Source organism: Hyla sarda, chromosome 9 (genome assembly GCF_029499605.1).
Source record: "Hyla sarda isolate aHylSar1 chromosome 9, aHylSar1.hap1, whole genome shotgun sequence".
Classification (NCBI taxonomy): domain Eukaryota; kingdom Metazoa; phylum Chordata; class Amphibia; order Anura; family Hylidae; genus Hyla; species Hyla sarda.
Window position 1 is genome coordinate 55869632 of NC_079197.1, and position 24325 is coordinate 55893956.

The window sequence follows — 24325 nt, forward strand, 5'->3', positions numbered from 1 at the left end:
AAAAGGGTAAAAAGAATAATTAGTACACATATTTGGTATCGGCGCGTGCGTAAAAGTATGAACTATTAAAATGTATTGTTAATTATCCCGTACGATGAACGGCGTAAACGTAAAAAAAAAAATCCAAAATTGCTGTTTTTTTGTCACATTTTATTCAAAAAAATTTTTATAAAAAATTTATAAAAAGTAAAGCCTAAGCAAAAGTGGTTCTGATAAAAACTACAGATCATGGCACAAAAAATGAGCGATATGCCCCATATATGGAAAAATTAGAAAGTTATAGGTGGTCAAAATAGGGCAATTTCAAACATACTAATTTTGTTAAAATGGTTTGAGATTTTTTTTAAGCGGTACAATTATAGAAAAGCATATAACATGGGTATCATTTTAATTGTATTGACCCAAAAAATAAAGAAAACGTCATTTTTTACGGAAAGTGTACAGCGTGAAAACAAAACCTTCCAAAATTTGCTAAATTGCGTTTTTCTTTTCAATTTTCCCACATAAATAATATTTGTTTGGTTGCGCCATACATTTTATGGTAAAATAAGTGATGTAATTACAAAGTAAAATTGGTGACGCAAAAAAACAAGCCCTCATATGGGTCTGTGGATGGAAATATAAGAGAGTTATGATTTGGTCCTTAAGGCCAAAATGGGCTTGGTCCTTAAAGGGGTACTCCGCCCCTGGCATCTTATCCCCTATCCAAAGGATAGGGGATAAGATGTTAGATCGCCGCGGTCCCGATGCTGGGGACCCCGGGGATCGCTGCTGCGGCACCCTGCCACCATTACTGCACAGAGCGAGTTCGCTCTGTGTGTAATGACGGGCGATACAGGGGCCGGAGCAGCATGAGGTCATGGCTCTGCCCCTCATGACATCACAGCCCGTCCCCTTAATGCAAGTCTATGGCAGGGGGGGCGACGACCGCCACGCCACGAGGGGACCATATAGTGGCTGAATGGCACAGCGTGGAGTGGCTGAATGACACAGCTTGGATAAGACTGAAGCATGAGGACACCATATAGTGGCTGAATGAGACAGCATGGAGGTGTTTGCAGCATGAGGAGACCATATAGTGGATGAATGGCACAGCCCAGAGTTGCCAGCAGCATGAGTAGGCACTAGGCCTTCACAATCCCTAAGATTAAAAGATGAATTTAGAAATTTAAACCAAAGATTTTGGATAGCGGGTGCTACCTATGATAAAATTTGAATTTCCCAGACCCAGGCTCAGCAGCGGCATCAGTAAACCATACTTTGGATAGGGGATAAGATGTCTAAGCACCGGAGAACCCCTTTAAGCATGTATTTAGCTACTGCTAAACATGCAAAAATTAAAGGGCCAAGGCCCGAAGCATCTGTGAGGCAATAGCTCCTGAAAGACACAGGATGAGTCAGGAGCAGGCATTTACTGTACCAAAGAGGGTTTCATAACCCTAATTGATAACCCAAGAGGGTTTCATAACCATAATTGGGAAGTGTTGGTGTAGCAGCATCGTCAATCTACTTTGAGGCATCTGGCATTGGTGGCTGGAAATCCTGGCTGATCCATCCCTGATTCATCTTGACAAACGTCAGTCTCTCCACATTTTTGGTGGACAGATGAGTTCGCCTTGGGGTGACTATGGCCCCGGCCGCACTAAACACCCGCTCTGATGGCACACTACTGGCCGGGCAGGACAGCTTTTCCAGGGCAAACTCTGCTAGTTGCGACCATAAATCAAGTTTGGCTGCTCAGAAGTCCAGCGGATCTTCAATGGTTGTTGGCATGGCCATGTCAAGGTATGCCACCACCTGCTGGTTCAGGTCCTGCTCCATATCTACCTGCTGCTGATGAGTTGCTTCACTATGCGGGTGAAGAAAGCTACTCATCAGCGACTGTAGACTCAGGCTGCTGCTGATTGAGCTGGTACTGCTCCTGCCACCCCTCCCCCCCCCAGCAGCCATGGCAGTGGAAGGTGAGCGCAGAGGGCCCTCAGTGTCAGACCTGCCAGTGGATGGACCATGTGGCCGATAGGCATTGGCCAACTGACTACGTAGGATCTCTATGTAGTAGGTTAGTTTGTCCTCCCTCTCAGTGGGTGTAAAAAAGGCCCCTATTCTGGGACGGTAGAGAGGGTCTAATAAGGTGGAGATCCATAAGTCATCCCGTTGACGAATTTTGACAATTCGGGGGTCACTACGCAAGCAACTGAGCATGCATCGTGCCATTTGCGCCAGTGACTCTGAGGGACTACCTGCCTCCATGTCCACTGCATACTGCCACGGTGTGTCTGGGTCCTCTGTCTCAACTTCCTCATAACCCTACAGCTCCTCTGGCTGCTCCTTCTCCTCCTCTCCTGTCCGATGACTAGAAACACTGGCCCTCTCACTGTGCTCTGCTCTGCCCCTCATCTTCCTCCTCCAGTTCAGCCCCCACAGGGCTCATGTAGTCTTGAGATGTAGGCGCAACGTCTCCATTGCCTTGACCAGCCATAATTTCAATCATTTGTTGTAGGAAATGTAGGAGTGGAATTACGTCATTCATGGCGTAATCCAGGCGACTTACAAATAATGTGGCTTCCTCAAAGGGCCTCAGCAAACAGCAGGTGTCACGTATGAGCTGCCACTTGTTCATATTGAAGTTACACAGGAGAGTAGTCCTATCTACTTGGATCATCAAGAAATCGGTGATGGCTTTTCTTTGTTCATATAGTCAGTCTGTCCAACATATGTAGGGTGGAATTCCAATGTGTGGAAACGTCACAAATAAGACTATGTTGTGGGATACCGTTCTGATACTGTAGCTCAAGGAAGGTATGCTTGGTGGTGCACGAGTGGCTGAAGTGCATGCACAGTTTCCTTGCCATTTTAAGGGTGTTTTGCAAATGGGGTGAAGACATGAGGAAGTGCTTGACAATCAGATTCAACACGTGTGCCATGCAGGGCGCTTGTTTCACACTTCCTTGTCGCAGCGCGGACACCATGTTCTTCCCGTTGTCGGTCACTATGGTTCCCATTTCCAGATTTCGTGGAGTAAGCCATACTCGGATTTCTTTACAAATGAATTTTAGCAGTTCCTCCCCTGTGTGACTCCTTTCGCCAAGGCAAACCATGTGAAGAACAGCTTGACACCGCCGTGCCCAACACACATGGTACGATGAAGGGCCACCGAGATTTGGACGTGCAGTGGAGGCCGAGGACACGGTGGAGGATGAGGAGGCGGCGTCGCACACTGTAACAGGACCAACTGCCTGAGAGCGAGAGTGTGGAGGAGGAAGCGGTGTAACCTGTCCAAATTGCTGTTGTGGCTATGCAGGAAGCACATTTACCCAGTGGGCCGTAAAAGACAAGTATTGTCCCTGCCCGTAGTTACAGCTCCACACGTCAGCGCTGCCGTGCACTTTTTAATACACCGACAGGCTCAAGGACTGGCACATCTTCTCTTGTACAAACTTATGCAGGGCTGGTACTGCCTTCTTCGCAAAGAAATGACGGCTTGGGACACTCCACCTCGGCTCGGCACAAGCCATCAATTCTCTGAAAGGTGCAGAGTCCACCACTTGAAAAGGGAGGGACTGCAGCACCACCAACTTGGACAGGAGCACATTCAACTTCTGCGCCATTGGATGAGTGGGCGCATACTGTTGTCTCTTGGACATGGCTTTGCCGATGGATTGTTGGTGGAATGGCTAACTAAAAGCAGGAGCATCTGGAGCGACAGAAGGAGGGTTTGACACACAGCTCCCTTCGGCTGAGGTGGTGGAGCCTTGGCTGGATGAAGGAGGGAGCGGGTGGCCACTAGGTGATGCAGCAGACTGGACCACTACATCGGAGCCACGGTTCTCCCAGGCCGCTTTATGGTGGCGAAGCATGTGTTGATGCAGGGCCATGGTGCAGACATTGGGACCCTGGCCACGCTTCACCTTCTGCCGACAGATCTTGCATGGGGCTACGGGAACCTCCCAGGATGCCTTATGAAAAACTTCCACACCGCCGAGTAGCTGATTTTCCCACCTACAGTCCGCACTTATTGACTGCTACTGGCGCGGTCTCCAAGAACCCCTGTTGCACTACCTCCCGGAAAGGTAGGCTGCCGCGAAGCAGGTGGTCTCCCCTGGGCATGTTTGGCTCCTGAATTTCCACTCCTGCTACCACGCTGACTGCCAACCGTGCTACCGCCTTGCTGCCTCAAGGGCAACCTGCAACTCTCTTCTCCTGATGATGAAACCCCTTCTGCTCCCGGCTCCCAATTGCGATCGGCTTCATCATAATCAATAGGTGTGTGCACGTCACTGATGTCCTCCTCAGGTTCCCCAACAGTGTCTGCTTCAGGACCCGGAAACCATGCAACACCGCCTCCCACGTCACTCTCCGCATCACTACTTGGCTGCCTAGTGGCGCAAGCGGCGCATGTCTCCTCCCCTTCTTGGCTGGGCAGTAGCTGCTGGCTGTCCTCTATTAGATCGTCCTCCATAAATAGTGGAGCTGAACCCACAGCATAAGATACTTCTCTAGGAGAGGGAACAGCATAGGACAAAGGCAATGGGAAGACAGGGACTCCTTCCGGGCCATGCCAACTGAGGGTTGTGTCTGAGGAACCCACAGACTGTTGACTGGGGGTGTCAGAGGTAACTTGTGATGATGTGGATGAGCCTGTTAACCAATCGACGACGGCAGATGGGTTGCTCGTCGAGACAAGACCGCTGGCTAATAACGAGAGCTCAGGCCTCTTGCTGCGACTCCTGCTGCCACTCGCCCCTAGTCTGCTGCCAACTCTGCCTGAAGTATTTAGGCCTCTGCCACTCCTCTGTGCACATCCTGGCACTTCTCTGCCTGACATACTTATATATATACGTATATGAGGGTATTACAATACGCTACACTACTCTTTAAACAGTATTTGTCTAGAAGAGCAGCAGGTGATTACTTATGTCCTTTCACAGTATGTAGCCCCTTGACAGATTAACAGGTACAAAATGGTACAATACTTGGATGTACGTATGCGGTATGCACTGATGAGGGCAATAATATGCGCAACAATACACAGAAAAAATAAGTATTTTTTAAAAACACCAGCAGGTGATTACTTTTGCCAGGAGTCAGGACTTTCCCTGTATCTAGACTTGTTACAGATACAGAATAGGAGACTGCTTTGATGTAGGCATGTGAACAGCAGCAGGACCCAACAGTGCAGCACCACACAAAAAAAAGAAAAAAAAAACGGGGATTAAACCCTAAATTGCACTCTAAAGGAGATATATATATATAAAAAAATAAATAAATAAAAGAAAGATGCGCTCCTAGTGGAGAATCATAAGGTGGGTTGACGTGTGGGCGTGTCTTTTGCACCTTACCGTGTAGCGTTGTGCTGAGGGCACAACACCTTGATGAGCTTGTAGACTCGCTGGGGTTTGTAGTTGAAAATACGGGCGGCAGCCTGGGCGTCCTTCACTGTGACCACCAGGCCGTGGTGTAGCTTTAGTATGAAGAGAACCGAAAAAGATAGGACTTGCTTAGCCCTTGGTGCCTATTCCCCAAGTATCGATTCCTGCTGGTAGTAGTCCATAAAACCACTGGCCTTTATTGGTAAAAAAAAAAGAAGGGTGCAACACATTGGTTTCGAACCCGGGCCGGGATCTTCATCAGGCAGTGGTTGTTACAAGAGCACATTCCCGCTCGTTTAAATGTACACCTGTGGACCAGCATAGAACTGCTGCCGGGTCACCGGGTCATTGTAATTAACACATTTTGGCAAAATGTTTTTTTACACATAAGGAAATTAACAAACATGAAAAACTTAAAGTATGTAAAGCAGAATTATAGATTTGGTATCACACCTTTATATTGGTTAAATTAGCACTTATACCCTCGTAACTCCTAGGAGGCGCTGAGGTCTCCCTTAGGAGGTGTCCACTGCTGTTGGGCTGCGGTCAGGCTGCGAATATTAACAAGATGAGGAACTCTCCGCAGGTTGGTGCGCCAGGTTTGTGATATTCATATTAGGTATTGGAACCTTGTAACTTCTAGGAGGCGCTGAGGTCTCATGTATGAATGCCCACTGTTGGCAGGCTGCGGACCCGTTTGTCGCCGCATGCGCTGTCCCTGCATGTTGGGGGTATTTCTTTGGAGTTACCCCGTAGCACATGCATAGAGTGGAACACGCCGAAACTAGTATGTAGATTAGTAGTTCGGTCCAGGGGAGAAGGAAAAAAGCCCCGCTGGAAAAACCATTAGAGGAGAATGTAATGGTTTCTTTGTAGGAGCGGTGTGGACTATCTTGATGCAGGTAAGCGGATGGTGAGGTATCCTCTGTTTGGGAGCAAGATAATTGTATCTTGGGTATGTTCCTTGGTAATAGGGGATGGGCACGCCGGTGTGTATATGGATATAATAATTATTTAATAATTATAGCGCTCCCGGCGTGTCTAACCGGACCGAAATTGTAGTCGCAGCGGGTATGAAGCATATGACGGGTGGTCTAATTGAAGGTTATTGGCAGTAGACACTTGCTATACCCTGGTTGTCTAGCTAGCTTGAGCCATTATATGGACATAAAAGATTGTTGGAATTATGATAACGGATTATATAATAACCTCGACTATTTCATTGAGACCCCTCGGGTTCACTGTGCTCAACTTGAAGATCCAAAAGACCTCTCGTTTTTTTAGGAGTTCGAATCGGTTGGAATTGTGATCAGGAATGTGATCAATGGGAGTGATTTTTATGGGATCCGCACTCTCCGGGTGTGCAATTGCACAGTGCCTGGAGACTCCATGGAGAAGAAATTTTTTCTTTATATTTTGTCTATGTTTGTTCATCCGACAGTGCAGGGATTGGGTCGTCCTGCCTATATACTGCAGACCGCACATACAATCCAGTAGGTAGATGACATAATTCGATTGGCATGTCAGTCTGTATTTGAGTTGGAATCTTTCATCTGTCGAATGTGACTTAATCTCATTTACATTGTTTTTGATCTCCTTGCAGCATTTGCACCGGGTGGACCCACATCTGAAGCTTCCTACAGGTAAGGTCATGGTCCCTTTAGTCTGTTTGTGCTGCACTACTAACCCGGCTTTATCATCCCATATCATTCTATATCGCAGGTATATAGATGATCTGTTTTTCATCTGGAATGGGACAGGAGAAACCACCGGCATACTACTTGACGAACTCAACAACAATAACTGGGGAATCCGGTTCACAATGGAGACATGTAATAGAGAAATCCACTTCCTAGACCTATGTATTAGCCATAATTCTGAAAACTTCATCACATCAACTTACTTCAAAACTGTTGATGTAAACAGTTACCTGGATTTTGAAAGTGGGCATCACAAGCAATGGCTTAAAAATGTCCCCTACAGTCAATTCAAACGTGTGAGAAAGAATTGCACAAACATTGGAACCTTTAAAGCACAGGCGAAAATCCTGGAAAAAAGATTCAAAGAAAAGAGATACCCTGGTCTAATCATAAAGGAAGCACTGAGAAAAGTACAACACAGATCACAAAAAGAGTGTCTTGTCCCGGACAAAGAAAAGAAAAAAGTTGACTGTGCGATACAAACAAAAGACCAACTTTATAACCACATTTTCCACCGCCGCTACTCGGATGAAGCAGATATTGAGAACACACTGGCACATCCTCCAAAGCGACGTATACCTTAAAGGAAAAATTCCCGAGCACCCCCAAATCACGTTCCGCAGAGCCCCCACTCTGAAGAACCTGCTGGCCCCTAGCCAGATACGACAGCACAAACAGACTAAAGGGACCATGACCTTACCTGTAGGAAGCTTCAGATGTGGGTCCACCCGGTGCAAATGCTGCAAGGAGATCAAAAACAATATAAATGAGATTAAGTCACATTTAACAGATGAAAGATTCCAACTCAAATACAGACTGACATGCCAATCGAATTATGTCATCTACCTACTGGATTGTATATGCGGTCTGCAGTATATCCCTGCACTGTCGGATGAACAAACATAGACAAAATATAAAGAAAAAATTTCTTCTCCATGGAGTCTCCAGGCACTGTGCAATTGCACACCCGGAGAGTGCGGATCCCATAAAAATCACTCCCATTGATCACATTCCTGATCACAATTCCAACCGATTCGAACTCCTAAAAAAACGAGAGGTCTTTTGGATCTTCAAGTTGAGCACTGTGAACCCGAGGGGTCTCAATGAAATAGTCGAGACTATTATATAATCCGTTATCATATTTCCAACAATCTTTTATCTCCATATAATGGCTCAAGCTAGCTAGACAACCAGGGTATAGCAAGTGTCTACTGCCAATAACCTTCAATTTGACCACCCGTCATATGCTTCATACCCGCTGCGACTACAATTTCGGTCCGGTTAGACACGCCGGGAGCGCTATAATTATTAAATAATTATTATATCCATATACACACCGGTGTGCCCATCCCCTATTACAAAGGAACATACCCAAGATACAATTATCTTGCTCCCAAACAAAGGATACCTCACCATCCGCTTACCTGCATCAAGATAGTCCACACCGCTCCTACAAAGAAACCATTACATTCTCCTCTAATGGTTTCTCCAGCGGGGCTTTTTTCCTTCTCCCCTGGACCGAACTACTAATCTACATACCAGTTTCGGCGTGTTCCCCTCTATGCATGTGCTACGAGGTAACTCCAAAGAAATACCCCCAACATGCAGGGACAGCGCATGCGGCGACAAACGGGTCCGCAGCCTGCCAACAGTGGGCATTCATACATGAGACCTCAGCGCCTCCTAGAAGTTACAAAGTTCCAATACCTAATACGAATATCACAAACCTGGCGCACCAACCTGCGGAGAGTTCCTCATCTTGTTAATATTCGCAGCCTGACCGCAGCCCAACAGCAGTGGGGACCTTCTAAGGGAGACCTCAGCGCCTCCTAGGAGTGACGAGGGTATAAGTGCTAATTTAATCCAATATAAAGGTGTGATACCAAATCTATAATTCTGCTTTACATACTTTAAGTTTTTCATGTTTGTTAATTTCCTTATGTGTAAAAAAACATTTTGCCAAAATGTGTTAATTACAATGACCCGGTGACCCGGCAGCAGTTCTATGCCGGTCCACAGGTGTATATTTAAACAAGCGAGAATGTGCTCTTGTAACAACCACTGCCTGATGAAGAACCCGGCCCGGGTTCGAAACCAATGTGTTGCACCCTTCTTTTTTACCAATAAAGGCCAGTTGTTTTATGGACTACTACCGGCTGGAATCGATACTTGGGGAATAGGCGCCAAGGGCTAAGCTAAATTGCACTCTGTCACACAATTCTGAGCAGCCGATGATTTGTGGAGCCAAAAAAAACACTGAATTGCACTGAAAAATTAGGAGATAAGATGGTTCATAAAGTTCAGGCAGCTTGTTGATCTGTATGAGGCAGAACAGCTATCTGCCCCTCTCTGCTGCAATGCTCAATAACGTGAATAGGAGGTTTAGCTATCAATGATCCTTCTCAGAGTAACAGCAAAGCAGTCTGCACTCCTGTCTTTCCCTAATGCTGATGTGACTAGCAGTTGCAGTGGTACGCTGTGGTATGAGCTATTCACACACACGCAGTCCCGTTCTCTCTATCTCCTACTGCATAGACTAAATGAAGAGAGGCAAGATGGCTGTCGATTATATAGGGGCTGTGACACAGGGGTCAGTGAACACTGATAGGCTGCATCTCACATGTGATTCAGGGTCATCCCGCCTACTTTCATTCCCGCCGCTGTTTCCCGCCCTCCCATAATTCCCTGCCCCATGTACTCATATGTGGATCCGCCATTTTAGGTCTCCAATAGCCTGGAACACTGTAAAATGAAGTTTAATGAAGCGATTTGCACGATCGAATCGCAACGATATTCGCATTCGTTGCGAATCGAATATTTCATGAAATTTGCAACGAATTTGGGTTTGTCAGCTTTGATTCGCTCATCTCTAGTCTCCTTACCTGCCTCCTGTAGTCATCATGGGGTCTTCTTCTCTGGTATAACTTTAAGCAATAGATAAGAGAAGTAGATTGCAGAAAACACTTATCAGTGCTATGCCTATGCAGATTACTGATCCGTATCTGCAGGATAGCAGCATCTAAAGATCACTAAAAATATTCCCCTGATGGGACTAGAAAAGTGTAGAAAAAGTTTTCTTTTATTTTTTTTTTTAAGTAGAGTACGATAATATAAAAGCATGTGAAGATGGCTATCATTTTAGTTGTATTGACCCACAGAATAAAAAGAAAACATGTCAGTTTTACCATAAAAGGGACTGCGTAAAAACAAAAAAAAACTAAAGTTGCAGAATTGCGGGGTTTCTTATTAATTTCCCACCATAAATAATAATTTGTTTGCACCATAGATTTTATGATAAACTAAAAAGTTGTCCTTACAAAGAATAACTTGTTGCGCAAAAAGCAAGCCCTATCCCTGAGTCTGTAGCTGAAAAAATATGAGTTAGGACTTTTGGAAGGCAAGAAGGAAAAAACACAAAAATGAAAATTTCCTTTGTCCTCAAGGCCAAAATGTTGTGTCCTTAAGGGGTTAAAGTTTATTTAATTTTTTTTTGTCTTTTCATATACTGCACTATAAGGTTGGGGTCATATGACATTTATGGAGTACATTTTGCCAGGGGTTATGCACCAAAATCTGCACTGTAGTGCATGTCCTACTTGTAGATGTAAATTTGTGACATGTGAAATCCAAGGCTACCCACAAACCCTTACCGCCCTATGTGCACGTGCCCTTGGGTTAATTTATTTAATTGCTGATTCATCAATTGTCCTAATTACAATATTTTGGGGGCTCCAAATGTAAAGCTTCTGCCAGGATTAAAATGATAGAATTTGCCTTTCTTTTACTTCTTATGTTAATTTAGTAGGAAAAATCATGGGAAATGCATTTCACTAGATGTATTAAAGGAGTGCACGCAAGTTTGCCTATTTTTCTGACCAATTTGTTACTTTTAGTTTTTTTCCCCAAAATGTGGGCTGGGTTTTCCAATTTTTCAATCCGAGTCATTTGTGAAATTTTTCACCCTGTTCATGGTGAATTTTCAGGCTGTCATATTATACTTTCAATAGGGAAGTTAAATACTTTGCCACATTTTCACACACACACAAGTTTTTCAGACATGTGAAAACATATTGATACATATAAGAAAGAATATGGGGGAAAAAGGGAAATGTCCGTAAATGACCCCTTTATGTAAGAGGCTGTTCTGATCATGATTGTTAAGCACATTTTAGCACACAGTGGTCTTTCAAGTTACAGTGGCCTCAGGTTACAATATTTTCAGGATACAGTGATTTTTCCTAGACCATTGTAACTTGAAACCAATCTCAGCATTCAGTGCCGCAGCTACCAGATTTCCTTTGTGCATGAAAGCTGAGAAAATTCGACCAGAGTGTTGAATTTCACAGGTACATGATAAAAGCATATATAAGGAAGAATATGATCATTATACATATTTCCATCATACTGTTGCTGAGCAAATCCTGTATACTGTAACCAGTAATAACAGTACAGTATATAAGAAGGAATATTATCACCATGCATATTACTGTCATAGTGTTACTGATCAAGTCAAATATTTTTTTTTTTGATTAACGTTGGCTCACATTTTTTTCCTCCTCCCATTCTAAGACCCATAACATTTTTACTTTTCCACTGACAAAGTTGTATTGGGGCTTATTTTTTTGTTGTTGGACAAGTTGTACCTATATTTGGCATGCTTTACCATATAACGTATTACAGAGCTAGAAAAAAAGTCTATAAGGCAAAATGGGAAAAAATATGTAAATGCGCAATTCTGTGGGGCATGACATGCCACCTTAATTCTATGGGTCGGTACGATTCCAATGATTCCTATTGATATTCCAATGATATTTTTTTTTTTTTTCGTTTTATTGTAAAAAAAATAAAATAAAATAGAAAACTTTGAAAAAAAATTGGTTCAATGCCATGTTCTGACCTCTATAACATTTTTTAGTTTTCCATCTACAGAGCTGTGTTAAGGTAAATTTTTTGCGCCCTAAGCTGTGGTTTTTAACGGTACCACTGTTTGTATATATGTGACTTTTTGATCACTTTTTATAAAAAAAAATTCTGGGACATGATGTGACCAAAAATCAGCAATTTTGGCATTTGAAATGTTTTTGCATTTACCCCTTTCACTGTGCAGAATCGGAAATGTCATTATTTATTAGTTTGGATTATTACACACATGGCGATACCAAATATCTAAAAATAATAATATTTAATAATCTAATCGCAGTCATTCTTTCCATTTCTGCTTTCTTTTAGTTCCACTGACCACTGCATAGTTTCTGTGGTCATTTTTGCAGCCACATAACACAAATTCAGACCATTTGCCAAATTATTTAAGAAATACAGATCCCATATGTGATATCATCATAAAATACAGACTCCATATGTGATCCTCTCATAAAATCAGACCTCATACAGGACCTCCTCATAAAATAAAGACCCCGTTTTTTTGTGGATGCTGATATGACCAGGGATTAAAGTCGACCACTACAGAAGTTGACTCAGTTATGGTTTACTGTAATGCTTGGTGTCTCATTTTATCCCTTACTTACATAATGTCACCCCCCCCCCCCCCAATATGTACAAGAAACCCCTATTTTACCCACACTTGAAAGATGCCTGATTCATTGTAATAGGAGGTTGTTTACACAGTCGGAAGTGCCTTCATCAGGAGGCCGAAGTCAGCAGCCAAAGATTCTGTGTGCAATTCACATAGCTAATCATCTTCAGGCTCCTGTGTGTGAAACTGCTGCCGCCCACAGTTAGAAGGACCTTGTGTGCTGGGCAGGGCCGCCATCAGGGGGGTACAACCCATACACCTGTATGGGGCCCGGAGCTTAAGGGAGGCCCCGGACGTCCCTGGACCTTTTTTATTTTATTTTTATTGGCCTGTCAGTGAGTGACTGCGACTGTCACTCACTGACCGCTTGGTGCCCGCCAGAATTATGACCGGGCCTCATAGTCCGGGGGGCCCGCACATGAAATTATCTATTTCTGGGGCGCTGGCCCCTTAAGAATCATAGTAGGGCCGGTCTAATGAGAAATTCTATGTCTTGACAAGTTCTGTGTCCCGATCAGCTGATGAAAGTGCTGAGTCAGCAGAGCTGCCAGCACAGACACTGTGATTGCACTGTGATTGGTTGATGGGAGGGTCTGTCTGCTCACCGGGACACAGAACTTGTCAAGACACAGAATTTCTCATTACACCGGACAGGTCAGGGGCTGATGGGAGTAGAGACGTCACGTGCCCCGCGTAGGCACGCACGTCCACTCCAATCACCTGACCTGTCCCTGCACCGTCCAGCGCTCGGAGCAGCTGCAGCCTCACGCCGCTACAACGATCCCCGGCATGGTAAATAAAGCAGGGCGGGTGGTGTTGTGGGGGGTCATAAAAGGTGCAGGGGGGGAGGGGTGAGGGGGTGATAAAAGGTGCAGGGGTGGTGGTGTTGTGGGGGTGATAAAAGGTGCAGGGGTGATGGTGTTGTGGGGGTGATAGGTGCAGGCGGGTGTTATGGGGGTGATAAAAGGTGCAGGGGGTGTTATGGGGGTGATAAGAGATGCAGGGGGGTGTTATGGGGGTGATAAAAGGTGCAGGGGGTTATGGGGATGATAGGTGCAGGGGGTGTTATGGGGGTGATAAGAGGTGCAGGGGGGTGTTGATAGGTGTAGGGGGGTGTTATGGGGGTGATAAAAGGTGCAGAGGGGGTGTTATGGGAGTCATAAGAGGTGTAGGGGGGTGTTATGGGGGTCATGAGAGGTGTAGGGGGGTGTTATGGGGGTCATGAGAGGTGCAGGGGGGGTTATGGGGGTGATGAGAGGTGCAGGGGGGGTTATGGGGTTGATAAAAGGTGCAGGGGGGTTATGGGGTTGATGAGAGATGCAGGGGGGTTATGTGGTTGATGAGAGGTGCGGGGGGTTATGGGGGTGATGAGGACACAGAGGAAAAGATGGGGTATATATGTATATATGATGTGTATGCATGTGTGGTAGTATTATATTCAGTGGATACAGTGTGTGGCAGTATTATATTCAGGGTACAGTGTGTGGCAGGATTATATTCAGGGTACAGTGTATGGCAGTATTATATTCAGGGATACAGTGTGTGGCAGTATTATATTCATGGTACAGTGTATGGCAGTATTATATTCAGGGGTACAGTGTGTGGCAGGATTATATTCAGGGTACAGTGTGTGGCAGGATTATATTCAGGGTACAGTGTGTGGCAGGATTATATTCTGGGTACAGTGTGTGGCAGTATTATATTCAGGGTACAGTGTATAGCAGTATTATATTCAGGGTACAGTGTATGGCAGTATTATATTCAGGGATACAGTGTGCGGCAGTATTATATTCAGGGTACAGTGTGTGGCAGGATTATATTCAGTGGATACAGTGTGTGGCAGGATTATATTCAGGGTACAGTGTGTGGCAGGATTATATTCAGGGTACAGTGTATAGCAGTATTATATTCATGGTACAGTGTATAGCAATATTATATTCCTGTTACAGTGTGTTGCAGGATTTAGTGGGTACAGTGTATAGCAGTATTATATTCTGGGTACAGTGTGGGGCAGTGTTATATTCAGGGTACAGTGTGGGGCAGGGTTATATTCAGGGTACAGTGTGGGGCAGGATTATGTTTAGTGGGTACAGTGTATAGCAGTATTATATTCAGGGTACAGTGTGTGGCAGTATTATATTTAGTGGGTACAGTGTATGGCAGTATTATATTTAGGGTACAGTGTATAGCAGTATTATATTCAGGGTACAGTGTGGGGCAGTATTTTATTTAGGGTACAGTGTAGGGCAGGATTTTATTTAGGGTACAGTGTATAGCAGTATTATATTCAGGGTACAGTGTGGGGCAGTATTTTATTTAGGTTACACTTACTGGCAAGGTTATAATGATTACTGTCTTCATGCAGAGGATGAGGATCTGCTGACAAAGTGAGGAGCCAATGATGTCTGGATGTCAGACTCTGCAGAGAAGATGGAGCTGGAGGAAGAAGAAAAGATAACAGAGAAGATGTCACTCAAGTCAGAAGATGTCACTCAGGTCACTGATATCATTGTGTGTTCTCCTGACTGTCCCATCAGAGCTGTAGTCACTTGTAAGTTCTGTAGTGACGATGGGTAAAACTGTGTCCAATCTGTGTCTCTCCAGCTGTTAAAAAAAACTACAACTCCCATTGCCAGAAGCTCTCCAGACACGATGGGAGTTTTAGCTTTCCAACAGCTGGAGAACCAGCAGTCAGACCCCCCACCAGGCAGGGGGAAGCAGGCAGGGGGTAGGGAGCCCCAAGGTAATTTTTTTGCATTGGGCCCTGTGGTTTCTAGCTAGACCTATGGGGGCAACTATTAACAGAGGGGCCTACCCAAACTATATGGAGCCCCCTATATAGTTTGGGTAGGCCCATCTGTTAATAGTTGCTTCCATATAGTTTGGGTAGGCCCCTCTGTTAAAGGAGTAGTCTGGTGAAAAATAACTGTTAGGGGATAAGTTATAGATCGCAGGGGGGTCCAAGTGCTGGGACCCCCCACCTGGATCTCCTGCACGTCTGTACCCTGCAGGAAGCCGCGGCCGGCACACACCCTCCATGTATCTCTATAAGGTACATGGAGGGGCGTGTCAGCCAGTGCTCCATGCTGGGTACGGCATGCCCACTACCAGCTGGGAGGGGGGCCCAGGCCTTGAGCTGTGTGAGGGGCCCCGAAATTTCTGATGGCAGCCCTGGTGCTGGGACCAATAGAAGGGAAACAGTGAAGTTGTTTCCAGCAGCTCTTTTCAATTTTATATGTAAGGACTTATCTGTGTTAGTTATCTGCTTATTCATTTATTTTTAACCCCTTAAGGATCAAGACAATTTTCATTTTTGCTGTTTCCTCCTTGCCCTTTTATAGCTATAACACTCTTATTTTGTCATCTACCCACCCATATGAGGGCTTGCTTTTTTTATGGGACCAACGGTACTTTGTAATGCCTTCCTTAATTTTTTCATTACGCATGCTCTAAAACAAAAAATAATAATTTGTGAGGTAATATTGAAAAAAACAAAACTGTGTGTGGGGTTGTTTCTTTCACCTTGTGGTCAAACCAACATGTTATCTTGATACGTTAAGTCGACAAGATTACAATAACAAATTTGCATAGCTTTTGTCATATTTTACTAATTGTAAAATAAAACAACTTCTGTATGAGGGCTAATTTTTTTGCACCGAAATCTGTTGTTTTTATCAGTACTATTGTGGTATAGATCATACTTTTTGTTCGCTTTTTACTTAATTTTTTCTGGGATATGATCTATCATATATAATGTTATGTTTTAATAATGTTATGTTTTAATAGACAATTACACACACAACTACGGTATACCAAATATATTTATTTTTATTGTATTGACATGTTTTTTTATATGGGAAATGGGAAAAAGAAAAAATTTGTCCAGAATTGAAGGCCACGTGTGTTTACACAGCCCCAAGAGTGCCAGAACAATGGGCGCAACCCACATGTGACCCCATTTTGGAAACTACACCCCTCACAGAATTTAATAAGGGGTGCAGTGAACATTTACACCCCACTGGCGTTTGACAGATCTTTGGAACAGTGGGCTGTGCAAATGAAAAATTAAATTTTTCATTTTCACGGACCACTGTTCCAAAAATCTGTCAGACACCTGTGGGGCGTAAATGCTCACTGCACCCCTTATTACATTCCGTGAGGGGTGTAGTTTCCAAAATGGGGTCACATGTGAGGGGGTCCATAGTTTTGGCACTATGGGGGCTTTGTAAACACATGTGGCCTTCAATTCCAGACAAGTTTTCTCTTCAAAAGCCCCATGGTGCTTCTCTTCTGATCATTGTAGTTCGCCTGCAGAGCACTTTGCATCCACATATGGGGTATGTTCTTACAAGAAATGGGGTTCCAAATTTTGGGGGGATTTTTTCCCATTTTTCCTTGTGAAAATGAAAAATTTAGGGTAACACCAGCATTTTAGTAAAAAAAAAGTAGAATTTTTTTTTTCATTTTCCCATCCAACTTTAACGAAAATTTGTCAAACACCTGTGGGGTGTTAAGGCTCACTTTACACATTGTTACGTTCTGTGAGGGGTGTAGTTTCCAAAATGGGGTCACATGTGGGTATTTTTTTGTGTTTATGTAAGAACCGCTGTAAAATCAGCCACCCCTGCGCAAATCACCAATTTAGGCCTCAAATGTACATAGTGCGCTCTCACTCCTGAGCCTTGCTGTGCGTCCGCAGAGCATTTTACATCCACGTATCGGGTCTTTTTTTCCTATTACCTCTTAAAAACTATGCGGCTACACCAGCATGTTAGTGTAAAAAAATTTTTTTTTTTTATACTAACTGGCTGGTGTAGACCCCAACTTTTCCTTTTCATAAGGGGTAAAAGGAGAAAAGCCCCCCAAAATTTGTAACTCAATTCCTACCGAGTACGGAAATAGCCCATATGTGGCCCTAAACTGTTTCCTTGAAATACGACAGGGCTCCAAAGTGAGAGAGCACCATGCGCATTTGAGGACTAAATTGGGGATTGCATAGGGGTGGACATATGGGTATTCTACGTCAGTGACTCCCAAACAGGGTGCCTCCAGCTGTTGCTAAACTCCCAGCATGCCTGGACAGTCAGTGGCTGTCCAGAAATGCTGGGAGTTGTTGTTTTGCAACAGCTGGAGGCTCTGTTTTGGAAACACTGCCGATATGTTTTTTATTTTCATTGGGGGGGGGGGGGGGGGGACAGTGTAAGGGGTGTATATGTAGTGTTTTACCCTTTATTATGTGTTAGTGTAGTGTAGTGTTTTTAGGGTACATTCAAACAGGCGAAGTTTTACGATGAGTTTCCTGCTAGGAGTTTGCGCCGCGGCAGAAAATTTGCGGCAGCTCACACTTGAAGCAGGAGACACACTGTAAACCCACCAGTGTGAATGTACCCTGTACATTCACATGGGTGGGGAGGGCAAACCTCCAGCTGTTGCTGACTGACTGACAGACCGTGCATGCTGGGAGTTGTACTTTTGCAACAGCTGGAGGCACACTGGTTGGGAAACCTTCAGTTAGGTTCTGTTACCTATGTTCCAACTAGTGTGCCTCCAGCTGTTGCAAAACTACAACTCCTAGCATGTACTGATCGCCGAAGGGCATGCTGGGAGATGTAGTTATGCAACAGCTGGGGGTACGCAACTACAACTCCCAGCATGCCGAGACAGCTGTTTGCTGTTTGGGCATGCTTCAATTTGCAGTTTTGCACCATCTGGAGGGCTACGGTTTAGAGACCACTGCACAGGGATCTTCAAACTGTGGCCCTCCAGATGTTGCAAAACTACAAATCCCATCATGCCCAGACAGCAAACTGCTGTGTGGGCATGCTGGGAGTTGTAGTTTTGCAAGATCTGGAGGGCCACAGTTTAGAGACCACTGCACAGTGATCTCCAAACTGTAGCCCTCTAAATCTTGCAAAACTACACATCCTGGCAAGGCCAAACGGCTGTCAGTGGTATTTGATTGCTTTTTGGTTGTATTTGGCTAATATATACCTATATATACCCTTCTACTCTACATATAGGAAAAACAACCAAATACCACTATTAGGCATCTATAAGGATCATCTACTCTCCATTACCACCATATATAGGTATATATACCTTCTCCAACTTCTTTATATATAATATATAATTTACTTGTGGTCCTTGATATATCACACTTACTTATATTTGATTTTATCTGCAACCTGCTACTATTTATTGTTTTACTATTCATTATTTGTACCACTAGTGCATCTATACTATTTATTTATATTTATCTATTGCTAATTACAGCACCAGTGTACTTTACCTTCTTATATTGATTTATTGCTACTTTATATACAGCACTAGTGCACCTTATCCATTCACATTCATTTATTTTCTTATCGCTACAGCTGAATTAACCCTGCATATATCCTAACACCGCATCTACAATATCAATTCCGATCAATGTAGGTATGTGTTATCCCATATATCATTAATTAAGCGCGTACTGGTATATATGTGTATTTTATACATATATATATATTATTCATTTACATTTGTAAATTACTTGTATTGAAAAATCTTTATCCTTCCAGTACTTTTTAAATGCTTTATGGTACAGAGGAAATTCTTTTTGAATTTATTTTTTGTCTTGTCCACAGTGCTCTCTGCTGACACCTGATGCCCTTATCTGGAACTGTCCAGAGCAGGAGAAAATCCTCATAGCAAACCTATGCTGCTCTGGACAGTTCCTGACACGGACACGGGTGTCAGCAGAGAGCACTGTGGACAAGACAAAAAAGAAATTAAAAAAGCAAAGAATTTCCTCTGTAGCATATAGCTGCTAATAAGTACTGGAAGTACTGGAAGGATAAAGTACACATTATTTTGTTGGTATTACCCCAGCAATTACTTGGGGTTTCAGATCCAATTACTAAGTTTTATTTTTAAAGGGAAACTGACCGCTGGTTCACCTGCACTAAACCCAATGAACTGGATTAAAATGATATAGTACTTACCCAAATTTGTGGTCTGGTTCTAGAGACACACAATATATTAGTACCAGCTGCTAATATGTTAATAAACACTATTTTTGCAATAGTGGCAGCATCTGTTGCTCTGAGTGTCCATGGCTTTGATATGCCCGCCTGTCTGTGGGCAGGCCTACTAAAGCAGAGAGAACAGACGCAGGGAAGCTCAGAACATTAGCTCCCGCCACAATGATGCAAAAGGAGTTAATAAACATATTAGTGATGGCGGCTAATATAGTGCGTATCTCCAGAACTGGACCATTGATCCGGGTGAGTAATACAGTGGGGATCAATAGTCTGGGCACCCCAGGTAAAAATTTGTATTAATGTGCATAAAGATGCCAAGGAAAGATGGAAAAATCTCCAAAAGGCATCAAATTACAGATTAGACATTCTTATAATATGTCAACAAAAGTTAGATTTTATTTCCATCATTTACACTTTCAAAATAACAGAAAACAAAAAATGGCATCTGCAAAGGTTTGGGCACCCTGCAGAATTTATAGCATGCACTGCCCCCTTTTCAAAGCCGAGACCTGCCAGTGTCATGGATTGTTCTCAATCATTATCTGGGAAGACCTGGTGATGTCAATCTCAAAGGTTTTAAATGCCCAGACTCATCTGACCTTACCCCAACAATCAGCACCATGGTTTCTTCTAAGCAGTTGTCTAGAAATCTGAAACTGAAAATAGTTGACGCTCACAAAGCTGGAGAAGGCTATAAGAATATAGCAAAATGTATTCATATGTCAATATCCTCTGTTCGGAATGTAATTAAGAAATGGCAGTCATCAGAAACAGTGGAAGTTAAAGCAAGATCTGGAAGACCAAGAAAAATATCAGACAGAACAGCTAGCAGGATTGTGAGAAAAACGATTCAAAACCCACGTTTGACTGCACAATCCCTCCAGAAAGATCTGGCAGACACTGGAGTTGGGGTACACTATTCCACAATAAAGAGATACTTGTACAAATATGGTACTCAAGGAAGAGTCATCAAAAGAAAACCTCTTCTATGTTTTCACCACAAAAATCAGTGTTTGAACTTTGCAAATGAACATATAGACAAGCCTGATGCATTTTGGAAACAAGTTCTGTGGACCGATTAAAATTGAACTTTTTTGCCGGAATGAGCAAAGGTATGTTTGGAGAAGAATGGGAACAGAATTGAATGAAAATAACCTCTGTCCAACTGTTAAGCATGGGGGGGGGGGGGTGTGGATCAATCATGCTTTGGTGTTGTATTGCAGCCAGTGGCACAGGGAACATCTCACGAGTAGAAGGAAAAATGGATTCAATAAAATTTCAGCAAATTTTGGATGCTAACTTGTTGCGATCTGTGAAAAAGCTGAAGTTAAAGAAAGGATGGCTTCTACAAATGGATAGTGATCCTAAACACACCTCGAAATCCACGGGAGATTACAACAAGAGGCATAAACTGAAGGTTTTGCCATGGCCTTCACAATCTCCTGACCACAACATAATTGAAAATCTATGGATAGACCTTAAAAGAGCAGTGCGTGACAGACAGCCCAGAAATTTCAAAGAACTGGAAGACTTTTGTAAGGTAGAATGGGTAAAGATACATCAAACAAGAATTGAAAGACTCTTGGCTGCCTACAAAAAGCATTTACAAGATATTAGTACAAAATATTAACTCTGCAGGGTGCCCAAACTTTTGCAGACGCCATTTTTTTGTTTTCTGTTATTTTGAAAGTGTAAATGATGGAAATAAAATCTAACTTTTGTTGACATATTATACATTTTTACCTGGGGTGCCCAAACTTTTGATCCCCACTGTACATAATTTTAACCTGGTTATCCTGCACAATAACCCTGTGTATTGGGTTTAGTTTCAGCTGTCAGTTTCCCTTTTCAGTTACAATATTTTCAACTGGTACATGAGTACTTATCCCCTATCCACTGAATCTCTATGGGAGAGCGCTGTATCTCCAGCTCTCCCATAGAGTTACATGAAGGGGCATGTCGGCCACTGCTCTGTGCCATTGTCGACAACAAAACGTGCAAGGAGCGGAGGTCAGTCCATGCATGGAGAGAGACCAGGTGCCGGGTAGGAGAGCGCAGAGGGTCCCAGCGGTCAGGACCCCCTCGCGATCAGACACTTATCCCCTATCCACAGGATTCTACAGGTGATAGAACGTAAATCTAGAGATATATTTTGATATTGGAGTTGTGAAGGAATTTTTCCTTATGTTATGAAACAATTGGCATCACCCTCATAGAGTTTTATTTTGCCTTCCTCTGGAGTGTTTTAAGTTAAACTTAGTGAACTTGATGTATTTTTTTTTTTCAGGCTTTAAACTATATAAACTATGTAACTTCTGTTGTGTACTCTTTATTGTGTTGGACTGCATTCTAAAAATACATGCTCAAAAATACACTTCAAAGAGGCCTAAAAAGGTCTGCAAAATTAGAAGCGTTTCTGCCTTGCAACTTTTTCTACTTCTGTTTTCCACTGTGTTAACAAAGCCTTAGCGCCATGTACTTATTAGTCAAATGGGAAAATGATGCTACAGAATGTCTGTGTGTAGCCCTAATCTTCTACAGAAGCTGTAGATACATGCCCATACCTATTTGCCTAGAGGTGCTTATAAAGTTCCTCATTCCTAGTATTTTCATAGTTGAAACAAAACCTAAAGAGGTTGACACCCTTACCAAAGTTAGTATAGTTGTGTACTATAAAAGTTATAGAGAAACAGAACATTAAAGGGGTACTCTGGTAGAAATTTTTTTTTTCTTAAATTAACTGGTGCCAGAAAGTTATACAGATTTGTAAATTACTTTTATAAAAAAAATTGTAATCCTTACAGTACTTATCAGCTGCTGTATACTACAGAGAAAGTTGTTTAGTTCTTCCCAGTCTGACCTCAGTGCTCTCTGCTGACACCTCTGTCTGTGTCAGGAGAGGATTGCTATGGGAATTTGCTTCTACTGGATTTACTTCTAAGAACTGGACTGAAAAGAATTAGACAACTTTCTCTGTAGTATACAGCAGCTGATAAGTACTGGAATGATTAAGATTTTTAAATAGAAGTAATTTACAAATCTGTTTAACTTTGGGGCACTAGTTGATTTGAAACCATTTGTTTTCCACCGGAATACCCCTTAAAACTCCCTTTGGAACACATCTACATGCCTTAACCCCTTAAGGACCACGGGTTTTTCCGTTTTTGCACTTTCGTTTTTTCCTCCTCACCTTTTAAAAATCATAACCCTTTCAATTTTGCACCTAAAAATCCATATGATGGCTTATTTTTTGCGTCACCAATTCTACTTTGCAGTGACATTAGTCATTTTACCCAAAAATCTACGGCTAAACAGAAAAAAAAATAATTGTGCCATAAAATTGAAGAAAAAACGCCATTTTGTAACTTTTGGGGGCTTCCGTTTCTACGCAGTAAATTTTTCGGTAAAAATGACACCTTATCTTTATTCTGTAGGTCCATACAGTTAAAATGATACCCTACTTATATAGGTTTGATTTTGTCGTACTTCTGTAAAAAAATCATTTAAAAAAATGTATACGTTTAAAATTGTCATCTTCTGACCCCTATAACTTTTTTTTTTTTCCACATATGGGGCGGTATGAGGGCTCATTTTTTGCGCCGTGATTTGAAGTTTTTAGCGGTACCATTTTTGTATTGATCAGACTTTTTGATCGCTTTTGGACTTTGGATCGTTATTCTTGATTTTGGAATTTTTTTGCGCAAACTCCTTTGACCGTGCGGTTTAATTAATGATATATTTTTATAGTTCGGACATTTACGCACACGGCGATACCACATATGTTTATATTTATTTTTATTTACATGGTGTTTTTTTTTATGGGAAAAGGGGGGGGGGATTTGAACTTTTATTAAGGAAAGGGTTAAATCACATTTATTAACTTTTTTTTTACACTTTTTTTTTGCAGTGTTATAGGTCCCATAGGGACCTATAACACTGCACACACTGATCTTATACCCTATTCACTGCAAAGCCATAGCTTTGCAGTGATCAGGGTTATCGGCGGTCGATTGCTCAAGCCTGAATCTCAGGCTTGGAGCAATCAACCTCCGCTCGTGTCCCAGCTGATCGGGACGCCGCATTTTCACTGTTTACGCCGCATTTACGCCCTTTAAACTTCTATGGATTCAAGATACCTTGTTGAAGGGCTTAATATACATTTTTAATTGATTCATGGTCCCTCCTTGCCTGACAATATAAGAAAACATGGCTGTATGCTTAAGTGGGAACAATACTTGGGTAATTCTCTATCCACTGTATATCAATTTGGCAATCAATATGAATAATAGCAGCAAACTCTTCCCTATACAAATTGTTCCCTTTATTTTTTTGTGCAGTGTATACTTTCATCTTTACATAGTTGAATGTACTGACCACAAAATCACAAAAAAAGTGATCAATGGAAATCAAATTTATCAACCCATGGAGGTCTGGATATGGAGTCACCCTCAAAATCAAAGTGGAAAACCACACTACAGGCTGATCCAACTTTGATGTAATGTCCTTAAAACAAGTCAAAATGAGGCTCAGTAGTGTGTGTGGCCTCCACGTGCCCGTATGACCTCCCTACAATGCCTGGGCATGCTCCTGATGAGGTGGCGGATGATCTAATGAGGGATGTCCTCCCAGACCTAGACTAAATCATCAGCCAACTCCTGGACAGTCTGTGGTGCAAAGTGGCATTGGTGGATGGAGCGAGAC

General features: G+C 42.9%; 1 protein-coding gene across 9 annotated transcripts in view; it reads left to right on the forward strand.

Moving 5' to 3' along the window:
• Nucleotides 1–24325, forward strand: part of GDPD2 (glycerophosphodiester phosphodiesterase domain containing 2) — a 182164-nt gene that overhangs the window by 66149 nt on the left and 91690 nt on the right. Inside the window, exon 3 of one of the 9 annotated variants that reach the window (XM_056537827.1) lies at nucleotides 6973–7012. The exons of 4 other annotated variants lie outside the window; for them this stretch is intronic. In XM_056537827.1, the coding sequence (XP_056393802.1) occupies nucleotides 6973–7012 (40 nt within the window). Of the gene's footprint in view, nucleotides 1–6972; nucleotides 7013–15017; nucleotides 15154–18970; nucleotides 19038–24325 lie in introns of those variants that run through there. 4 more of the 9 variants (XM_056537824.1, XM_056537833.1, XM_056537831.1 and 1 more) reach the window with 4 other exon arrangements.